The sequence below is a fragment of the Thermobia domestica genome, chromosome 18, assembly GCF_964235325.1.
Source record: "Thermobia domestica chromosome 18, izTheDome1.hap1.1, whole genome shotgun sequence".
NCBI classification, from domain to species: Eukaryota; Metazoa; Arthropoda; class Insecta; order Zygentoma; family Lepismatidae; genus Thermobia; species Thermobia domestica.
Genome location: NC_137471.1, coordinates 125,281,536 through 125,293,541, shown reverse-complemented (window position 1 = coordinate 125,293,541; position 12,006 = coordinate 125,281,536). Strand labels below are relative to the sequence as shown.

At 36.6% G+C, this 12,006-nt stretch overlaps 1 protein-coding gene across 5 annotated transcripts in view; it reads right to left on the bottom strand.

Moving 5' to 3' along the window:
* Nucleotides 1-1,333: 1,333 nt before the first annotated feature.
* LOC145674785 (uncharacterized) overlaps nucleotides 1,334-12,006 on the bottom strand; it is a 141,972-nt gene continuing 131,299 nt past the window's right edge. For all 5 annotated transcript variants that reach the window (XM_081744994.1, XM_081744993.1, XM_081744992.1 and 2 more), the window contains one exon: nucleotides 1,334-7,446. In XM_081744994.1, the coding sequence (XP_081601120.1) occupies nucleotides 5,462-7,408 (1,947 nt within the window). In that variant the 5' untranslated portion in view covers nucleotides 7,409-7,446 and the 3' untranslated portion in view covers nucleotides 1,334-5,461. The remainder of the gene's footprint in view (nucleotides 7,447-12,006) is intronic.

The window sequence follows — 12,006 nt, the reverse complement described above, 5'->3', positions numbered from 1 at the left end:
TATATAAACGGATTATTGATCATGTTAAACCAGATATTTCAAGCTATCAACATGCCTTTGTTACTCGCAAATAAAAAACAACTAACCTAGCAATAATCAATAAGTATATAGCTAACTCGTGAGATGAAGAATGCCAAGTTGGCGTAATATATATTGACTTAATATATATTTCAACTGAGTAAGTCATAAAATAATGTTAAACAAATCAAATCATTATAATTTTTCTTCAGCCCTCACCAATTTTTTCATCATATCTAAGCGAACGTAAGCATAAAGTTATCCACAAATAATTTAATTCAAACGAATATTTCGCGTTATCAGGAGTTCCACACGGCTGCAGGCTAGGCTCTTTAACGTTTCTATTATTTATCAACGATCTTCCAGATCATATACCCAACAGTGAAAAATTATTGTTTGCTAATGATCTCAAATATACGCCAAGATAAAATCTGCATAATTTTCTTGATTTACAACAAGACTTAGAAATGATTGCGAACTGCTGTTCAGTAAATGAGCTTCAAGTAAACATACTCAAATGTAATGTACCTCAGCAGAAGCAAAAGTACCCTTAAATATGATTATAAGCTTAGTAATATTTCTATAAGTAGACCTAATACAGTTAAAGATGTAGATGTCAAATTTGACCCTAAGTTAAGGTTCATTAACACATCATGATGCGTTTAAATTATTAGGATTTATAATTAGAAGTGGTACGAACTTCAAAAGTATTGCAACACCCTTCAAAATGTATTATTCATATGTACGCACCAAGTTAGAATATGCTGTTGGGATTTGGAACCCCTCTCAACAAAAGTATCGTCAACAAATTGAAAAAGTTCAATAAAAATTTCTTCGGTATTTGATATACAAAGTAACTGGAATTTATCTGTCAGTTGAAAACCATAGTACAGCTCAGAGATGACGAGAAGAACCCTAGTAGAAGTAGTGTAACGTAGGTATGGGCTCGCCCACTTTTCGCACGGGGGTTTCAAATGACCCCGCGGAAAAGCACACAGATAACTACCCGGAGTAACAGACGACATGTAAGTATAGACCACACCTCAAAAACAGAAAATGGATTTGACCGTGTCGTTGACCTTTCCCCGCACCCCTGTTTTAGGGTTCTTCTCGTCATCTGTGAGCTGTACACTGGTAGACAATTTTAATATTTGCTCATTAGAACAAAGGCGTAATATTGCCCATATCGTATTCCTCCAAAATATAGTTCAAAATGAATTTGATTGTTCAAGCTTTATACCTTCATTATACTTGCATGTTCCATCAGTTAGAACAAGAACTAATAATACAAGTCTTTTATTGCAAAAATGCTAGGACCAACATAATGCTGTAGTCACCATTCTGAATAATATGTTCTTTCAATAACAAATTATGTCAAAAACATGATGAAATTGATGTGTACAATGTTCTGTAAATCACTAAATATGTTGTAAAAATGGATTATAATATTTCAATACTTTAAATGGGCATATGCCTCTTGTGTTGATAAATAAATAAGTATAATAATGAATGTATAAATGAACCACTGATTGGAAAAAGGGAATAAGTACAATTTTTTGCGATTTTAACCTGAGATAGCAGAAGTGTTCCTTTGAGATAGTTACATCGTTGAGTAGAAAATAGGAATGTTTGGGCAACTCTATATGACCAATGTAGAAGACAAAATATCTCGCTGATTAGAAAAAGGGAATAACTACGTTTCTTATTTCCTTCTTCCAATCACTATAGGATACCACCACAACTGTGAGACTGTGTGCATGTAGACAACCATTAGAGCCCTCTGCTGACGTTACGATACTTCGCCTTGTCTTCGCATTGCACAATATATAGAGAAATATTTGCCCCAATCAGTTACAGATTTACGTGTTTTCAGTGATACAAGTGGTGATCATACAATACCAAAACTGCAATCATACAATGACATTAATGCTTTTCAGTCTGATCGTGTCATAACGCTTTACCACTGTACAGCAATATTTGGCTATCAGAGGTCACAGATTTTACCAAGTGACCGAAATTTTGTTATAATCAAACGAGAACTCAAACGACACAATCGCATTTATTTACCAGCACAGTATAACCACATGGTTACAAATGCAAGAAATACTGATACTCCATTTCAGGTTTACGAAGTTGTCAATGAAGAAATATTAGATTTTAAACATTGGTGGTAACCGTTTTACAAGAAATCTTCAGGTAGCATTGTGGACAAAACAGTGAAACTCCAAGTACGTAAATAAAGATACTGTTTATAAAGCAGATTCTCTAGGTTATGTAGGCAAGCTCATAAGTTTATCAATGAACTAAGAACTGATATTTTTCGATTACTCAAAAGTAATGTCACAAACGTTCCACTGCCAACGTCAAAGGCATACGATTGGCAGGTCTCGATCAATCAGAAAAAGATAAACGATTCTTCACAAATCATCAAATGCATATCTGAACAATACAAAAAGTTTTATAGGATGATTTGTTCATGGAAAACCACTGACCAAGAAACTGTAGAAGACGAAGATGCAGACGGATAGGACCCTATGTAAAGTCATTTTATTTTGACAACGTATTTTGCTACGTATTTTTTTCAGCTGTCTATTGTATTACTTTTCTTGCTGTACAAATAACATTTGCTTTACAAAAAAAAAAAAAAAACGAACAGTGACATAACAGTGTTAGAAGCCTAACATGCGTGATAGTTCGGATACATTTATCCAAGATTAACATACAACATTGTATTCAGCATGTATATTTTCATAGCTTTCTATCATAAACTGCACATTACATACCCTACAGACAATTACAATTGCGTCCAACTCTAATTGATTGGAAAAAGGGAATATTTTTTTTTTTATTTTTAAGCTTATCTAACCAATTGGAGTGCTGCAATACAAGATTCTTCTTCTTGTCTTAGTGTTTGTTAGTTCTTTGGCTACAAGTAATCAATTATACACTTTTTGCAACAAACACAAACAAACAACGCCTCGGGAAGGTTTCTTTAGCGTTTTTGAAAACTTAGGTCTGATGCACTTATTCCCTTTTTCCAATCAGTGATTCAAATGAAAGCTAGACAAAAATTTTTAAGAATTCCGCTAAAACTTAAAGAAATTATTCATGAAAGTATATTAATGCGGAATAAGGCTTCGCGCGACTAATGCCGCGTTAATAACATTCCTAGATTTTTTGTGTGCATGTTTTTAGTCCATCAGACCTAAGAACTATACCCATTGACATTTTGTACCAATTCATGAGTCTATTCATATTTGTGTGTTCAGAAGAGAGACTTTATAATCTTTGTGCAACTATGTTTATCTGACTGCTATCACGGTGATCATATGTACTTAAGAATAACTCTTACTACAGATGGTAGATTATAGTACATGGTAGTCTATCAGTATCAGGATCATTTGATCTTCATCTGATGTATCTTAAAGTAGTGTAGTCTTATTTTAAATATCGTATTTTCCAGGTGCTTTACATATTTACATACCAATGTAAAGATTCTACTTTTTCGTAGATATTTTATTGTCATCTTGATTCAGTTTCAACAGTTCTTCACGTAGAATCTAATTTTACGTGTGCAATTAATAATACTTTCTTACTGTAAATGTCTTTAGAACGCATAGCACACAGCTGCGTACCTGATGCCATCTTGAAAGATAATACTGTACTCATATATTTCTATTGCATTAAACAATAATGTAGTCATGTATGATATAAACCAGAGATTTCTATATAATATTTTGTACGTTAAACTAAAAACACATTATGAGTTTCAGTGATCTCATTTAAGACTAACTTCTAAATATTAAATTAGAAGCAAAGAGACGAAACACACTTAAACGAAACGCCTTTTAAATACACAAAAACAGGCATACGAAATACTTATTTTCAGGTTTCTTCGTTTTGCATTACATATGTATATATAATAGACAATATTAAATATGTAGGGGAGGGGTGGATAAAATGATCCCCTTAAGACAAGTTGGCCTCCAAATCTTAGCTCTAATGGTCTATATTGTAATAATTGTGTCGGTAGGATAAATTGCTATCTGAGGCTTCTAACGTGCAATTTTAAACATTGTCAATAAACATCTTCGATATTATTTTGGCAGAAATTAGAACCTATTACGAAAGGATCATTTTGCCTTAGGACGATGGGTAAAATGATCCTTCCATTGCAAATAATAGAAAAATCTTGTGAACTTATAAAAATGATCATATTTTTTCAAGAAAAAATGGAGTACAGGGTGTAGTAGTACTGTGTTAAAGTATGTTAGTAATAATAGTATTATAGTTTGGTAAAGTAGGCTAATACATTGTTCAACTTGGACACTTAGTTCTGTTATGCTTTTTGGGGGTCAACTTCTTTGTAGCTTAAGTGGCAGAACACTTGTCACACATAAAGAAATCTTCATCTTCACCAACACTAGCACCTGATCGTGGGCCTATTTTTGGAACTGCTGACCCATTATCCAATCCTTACCTCCGGCAGACTTCCAATGTAAGTCATGAGAATAGATACACTCGGTATCTGTCATGGATTTGTCGTCAAAAGCAGATGATACTTGATATTCTTTCGTGCGCCTTTCAACTTCTTCGTTTTAAAAATCATTGCTTTCTTTTTATATTCTTTTCTTTTGGAGCAGCAGCTTTCAGAACAGTAGGCCTAGAATGGTTCAATGAACTTTGCTGGACACCACTTAAAATAGGCCTATCTCCAAGGATTTCATTATCATGCTCATCTAGATTACTTTTAGTCAAATAAACAAAAACGGCAAAATGATCCCTAAGAAAATGGAATAATCCTAAGATAAAGTGATTCCGGGATCGTTAACCTTTTCATATGGCTTCCATTAAATACATTCCACCAGTTGCCGCTCTAGGGGTAGGGGATCATTTTATTTGCAGGGAACATTTTACCCACCTCTCCTCTATATAATATTGTCGTCTAGTTTATTTATATACGAGAAGCATTTTACTAAACCTCTCTACCTATTACAATTATACACCACCTTTATATTGCATGGTATAATTCACTTCCATATATTTGTTTTCATATAAACCTTATGTACAGTATGATTTAATATTATTAAAGCGTACAAGACGAATTTCAACAACAGTATTTTTCTCAGTTTCTTGTCGAACGATATGTATCTCTCTAGCGTTACAGCATATAAAATCATGTGCCCATTTTGACGGCTATTTATAGTTGATATGTGGTCATCCCATTACAAGTTCATCTAGATATATAGACCAGGGTTTCATATCTCTAAGTTCAAAGAACTGCCAACTGCGTCATTACACAAGGTTAACACAAACAATTGCATTGGCAGGAATCGAACCAAAGATACGTAAAAATTCTGCTATGAAAAAGTACGGTCAATTCACACATGTTGAAAAATACGATCTCATCTGATTTTTCTTCGAAACAAAATTCTTGTTTCGGTTATTGATGTTTCAATTCCTTAATCAGTAGCACTTTCATACAGGTCTGCAATAAATTAAAGCGAAATCTTTCTGCCATAAACATTAAGAGGCTGAAGCTGAGACCGAACAAAAGAAAGTAGAAAGTTGCCTCCAAGTGACGAACAGATAATGGTTCGTTCTCCTTCCTAATTAGCAAGCCTTTAGTACTCTTACCGTCAGTTATTGAGGCAATTCTCCATTTGCTTGTAAAACCTGCTTCTATTTGCCTATTCATCAATATATTCATTCTTGGAAGATAAGGGGATCCCTTAGTAAGGGGGTATGACGAAAGAACCATCCCGAGACTATCAGTAGACACATGAAATATGGGAGTTCCATCACTTGATCTGTTATTGTTAGCCATGTTAAGGGCAAGACCTCTTTGATCAATCACTATTCTATCCTGCTTAGCAGCAAGGATCTTCATTGAAGTTATTCCATCGGTCGTTTTCCTCGTTCTGGTTGCGATCTGCCTCAAAGCAACGTCCGAAGCATCGGCAAGTATTCCAAAATAGAAGCCGTAGATGTCCACCGGAAATTCTGAATTCGCTATTTCCTCTCTTGTGTTTAAAGGTGGATAGCTGTGAGGATTAACCATTACACTCAATACCGCACTAAGATATAACGAACAAATTACCAAGAACCCTGTTACATATATTAAGAATAATGTTCTGAAGAAATTTCGTTCTGGCTGTGGTACAGATATCTGTAATGCAATGGACAAAACATATAATATAATATCCGAAACACCTTTGCGTTTCTTCTGCCGTAAAAGAATGCGTTGAGTGAATAATTCTAGGCATACAATGAAGATACACAATAACAATATTATGATCCACAAATAATCGCTAAAAGGAAGAAAGAAACGCATCAGATGAGAAACGGATATTGCTTGTGGCGTAATGAATGTCAAATGGTTAAACACAGGAGGTACAATGTAATCCACGTCTTTACACCTCTCCATTCGGATACTTATTGGGCTTGAAGAAATGTCTGCTTCTGAGGAACGAATCAGAGATAGGAGACCCCTGACATCATATTTTTCTGGTTCATCTTCAGTGAGTTTTCCTATAAAAGTGGGTGTGAAATTCATCTGAACTATTATGGTCCACATAAGATCGTCATCCGGGAATAGTGTTCCATCTTTTGCCTTTCTAAACGAAACCATGCCTGCATCAAATCTTGCTATTAACAAGGGATAGCCAAAAACGTTGCTCGTTTTGTCCTGAAATAAAAGAGAAGCATCTGACGGTGTTCTCTCGATTAATTGAAGAGTTGAGTCAAGTTCTCCACCCATCTTTGGCGACAAACTTCTGTTGAATGGGTTGTACGAGAAGAATATTTTACAATTACTTATGTCTATGTTATTGTCTTTTAGGCAGCCATTTTGTTTCACTAGAGCTACAGTTTCAACACTTAATATTTTTCTTGTCCAAAAGAATTGAAATGTAGTGCGTACTTCTCGCAAGTCCACAGGTAACATAGTAAACACTACGATAAACTTGTCTATGTTATTCCAAAATGGGAGTTCTTTGGCCTGATTAATTATTCTAAAAACAGATTCAGTACTTTCTACGTAAATGAGAAAACACTCGTGCCCAGTATTAAAACGCTCATTATATTTAGAAGTAACTGTCAGGTTTTGATTACTCAATGAATATATGGAATAAGATGTGCGACAGTTCAGAAAAAGCGTTTGCACATGAAGTTGTAATGAATACGGCTGTTTAAAAGAAAACATGATGTTGAGCTGATTAGTTCTTCTGCAATGAATTGAACAAATCTTCGAAACTGACTGCGACAAGTACAGTTGTTGTGTTTCTTGAGTAAGTTGAAGACTGCTTAGCAGATGTTGATGGTTCGAGACATTGCCTGTTACTAGTCTGATAACTACGACTATTACAAGAGCTAGAAGTAGTTTCTCCATGCACAAAACTTAGTTGTTCCTTTCCTTTAAAACATGATCTGAAATTAAAAAAGTAAATATTTTTGTTATTAAATATTCAGGTATACAGTTTGTACAAACAACAATACCACCAACTTCAAAATATAATTCCTTACACAAAATGGAGCACTTGTAATCAGACTAAGGCAACTAATGTACTACCTCAGCTCTGTTACTCAACTAACTCTTGGGGACACGGTGTATTAGTGGTAGAGCGCTTACTTCTGGTGCGTTGGGCCTCTGGTTCGACCTCTGGCCAAGTAAGTTCGTGGTGGACCAACATCGTGCTCGTGGGTTTTCTCGGAGTACTCCCATTCCTTCCCATTCTCTCATTCCATCAATTCTTCCATCATCATTCACTTGTTTTAATCATCGCCTCTCTTAGCCTAACACGCATAAACATGGAACGTACAACTCAATTCAACTTACTCTTTTAGAATCCGCTGTGAATGGGCATTCAGACAAATACTTATTTAAATAGAACTAATTTACCGAATTGTTTCAGGTTTCAAACTAGAAACTTATTCCTTTCTTTTTCATTTCTCGGGGGCGCGGTGGCTCAGTGGTAGAGCGTTCACCTCCGGTGCTTGGGGTCCCTGGTTCGATCCCAGCTCGCGCCGTGTGGACTTTGTGGTGGACAAACACCGTGCTCGTGGGTTTTCTCGGGGTTCTCCCGTTTCCTCCCACTTTCTTCATTCCACCATTTCATTCATTTCTCATAATCACCGTCTCCTTTAGCCTAACCGGCATAACCGTGGGACGTAAAACTCAAAGATTTCATTTCATTTCATTTTCTTTTTCATTTCTCTCTCTATATAAATAATGTTGCTAACTACATGTTACCACGCTTATGAGAGGAGGTGATTCTACAAGTATTGATTTGACTTAATTTTTAGTTTAGCGTCCCTTTTAGTAGCGAAGCTATATGAGATGTAGACCTACAGCTTGGAGACAAGGACAAGTGTCATGTGAAAACATATCGAAAGCGACACGATTTGCGAGTGAAGGCATCCAAAAGTCACCACAGGCTATTTAAAGCACAATAACGCAAGATGAAATAAAGATAGCAATGTCGGATTAAAAAAAAGCAAAGGAAGTCTTATACAATGAATACTATGGTGCAGCAATCGAGGCCCAATTAAAAGTGCGCAAAGGGACTCTCAAAGAAAGTAGAGAATACCCTTATGGAAATCCAAAAATGAAATGAAATGAAATCTTTAAGTTTAACGTCCCACGATTATGCCGGTTAGGCTAAAGGAGACGGTGATAATGAGAAATGAGTGAAATTGTGGAATGAAGAAAGTGGGATGAAACGGGAGAATCCCGAGAAAACCCACGAGTACGGTGTCTGTCCACCACAAAGTCCACACGGCACGAGCTGGGATCGAACCAGGGACCCCAAGCACCGAAGGTGAACGCTCTACCCCTGAGTAACCGCGCCCCCCCTTATGGAGATCCAGAAAACTGAAAACTATGTTTCACGTAATGCTGACATGTGAATGTGGCTAGTAAAAAACTGACGACAAATATCTACATATCCCACTAGTGCTGGGATACCGTCACGCACTCGAAAATTAGAAAGATAAAACTGAAAAATTTGCTATTGCTCACAGGTCACGTTGTGCTATAAAAAGTAAAAGTAACACAATTTATTGTATGTTCAACTACTCCTAACGATGACATTCCAAATAGAAAACATAAAATGGGAAAACCAGGAAAAATGGTACAAGTTTGAAGGAATGCACCCGACAATGATGCTATACCCTCAGAATGTGCTCCAATTTATTTCAGGTAAGTGATAGGGAAGGCTACGCTAGAGGCGCTGGGACGTCTCAGCATAGCTGGATTCCACGTAGAGAGTGTACTTGGCCATTGATTGTCCTGTCTGTTGTTTATGTCGCAGTTTGAAGTTTAGTCTGGCGTTCGTGTATGGTTGAATTGTTCCAAGAAGTATAGGATTGCCATTCGTCCCGGAAAATCCGGGACCGTCACGGAATCAAGATCTGCGTCCCGGCGTCGCGAAAATATTTCTCTGGACGCTTAAATGCCCGGAATTTCAGCGAAGAAGAAAAGAAGGGAATATTATAGTTTGCTTTTAACACAGGATTAGTATATTTTTATTCTCTTCATCTTCTGAGTATGGCAATTCAAAAGTTGAAAAAAAAAACTTGAATACACGAGTCAGACTCGATCACACCCTGATAACTCGGTAACACCCTGGCAGGGCGAAAAAACGCGCACAGACCCGTTCAAGTATTTTTCTGAGGTCTGTCTTATCATGTAAATTATTGTATAGTGTGTATTTATTAATTTTCATTTTCATGTATAGTAAAGGATCTATGCCTTCATAGAGTACATACTTTTCCTTTTTTTAAGGGTAATTGAGCCGTTTATTCTCTGTTGAATTCTCACAAGTAAACCTTACGTTTGGGTGAATCGAGTTGCTGACTGAGACACATATGAGAAAGTAGTACTAAATGTGGTCAGTATTTCAGTGAAGTTGTAGGTGCGAAGCTCCAGGGGTTTAGGAGATACAGTTACCAGAACATCACATGGAAGTACAGAATATTCTTCATACAGTTGGAGGTAAAAGCCCTGTAAGACCTCTTGTAACGACAAAAGGTGAATAACAAGTATATGGGTACATATTAGGACTAGGGAAAAGTCATATAGTAAGGGTATACCTGACGGCGGCCATCTTGAAATCCGCCATTTTGAATTAAGGTTAAGTTTTTAAAATAGGAATACTATCATATGATACATGATTTAAGGCGCAAATTTAATCAGAAGAACAATGGTGACGTTAATTTTGATTTACGCACAATTGGTTAAAAGTTACAGGGAAATTAAATATTGTTGCAGCATATGTATTAGTCCTTTACTCCACCTTGTAAATGTTGTGTTAATGATAATAATTAAATAAAAAGAAGGTGGATAAATATTAGGTCTATGGTAAGAGTTGCCTTGATGGCGGCCATGTTCAAATCCGCCATTTTGAATCAGACAAAAGTTTTAAAGAAAACGCATAACAGTGACACCTTATTAATAGCAAATATTACCATAAATCCAACGGTATAACGCCACCATTGTATTTCTGATTAACTTCTAGCCCGAAGTCATCTATTGCATTACTCTATTCCCATTTAATTTTGTGCTGGTTAATGATAAAGCAAAAATGGTTATACCGTTGGATTTATCTTCAACAATTATTTATCTACAACTTCACTGAAATACTGACCACATTTATTACTACTTTCTCATATGGGTCTCAGTCAGCAACTCGATTCACCCAAACGTAAGGTTTACTTGTCAGGCAACCAATACATTGAAGTACAGTACCGTATTTTCTGAGGAAACATTCGTATTTATTCTTTCTTTTAACCCCATTTCCGATCACCCGGCATTTTCAAAAACTCGGCCACCCTTCGGTTCACATTAGGCCGAGTTTTCGGGACTCTACATAGTTTACGATGTTTACGATGTTTACGTTTGCTTAACTAGGGAGCAGAAAATCTATTAAAATGTCTAAAACACGTTATTACGTAATATTTGAATAACTATATCTAATGGAAGAAAGTAAACTAGTATATAACCCTTCTTTTCATTTTAAACATTTCAAAGAATCTCTTAATTTAGTAGCGTCCTGGATTTTCGTTTTTGAAGTATGGCAACCCTAAAGGAGCATTGTATGTAGATTACGTAGTCCAGATGTGTGATGTTATGTAAGTATTAATCAAAATAGTGGTAATTTGTGACTTACACATAACCGCGCCCAATTGTTTGTCAGTTCTTGAACAGAATAATGGTGGTGTACTCTATCCACGAGCTGGTTAATATACACTATCTACCAAAAAGTCACCAGTCACTCCACAACTTTCGGAATGAAGCAAATCATCACGTTCTCATGCCCTGAAGAAAGGGAAGAGCCTCATTTGGCCTGGATCACAGCATGTATCCTTCGAAGAAGGCTTTCCACCAGTTACTGATAGGTATCAGGTGAGATGGCAGCCCACTCCTCCTGCAAGGCGATTCCAAGTGTGGAAGGTGAATTTGGACGAGTTGGTCTGAACCTAAAATGTCGCTTCATTTCATCCCACAGATGTTCCACGGGATTCATGTCAGGTGATTCAGCAAACCACTGGAGTCGTTGCACAATGTCACACAACGATGTAACATTGGCAGCTTTATGACAAGGAGTATTATCATCCTGATGGTAAAATAGGTACTTTCCAAAGAATTTCCACAATGTGGGAAACTGAATTGTCCAAAATGTCCAGATAATTTGCATTCGTCATGTTACCAGGCACAACAACAAGCGGGCCTGGGCCAAACTAACGAAATGCTCCCCACACCATTGCACCACCACCACCAGATCTCACTGTTAGCACATTGCAGTCTGGTAAAAAGCGTTCCGCTGGTTTTCGCCACACTCACACCCGATCATCTGACATGAAACACGTGTAGCTGATTCATCACTCCATAACACATGTTTCCATTGGTGTAGGGTCCAATTTCGATTAGGCTTACACCATGCAAACCTCCTGGCTTTGTTCATTGGAGTGATGTGTGGCTTGTGGGCA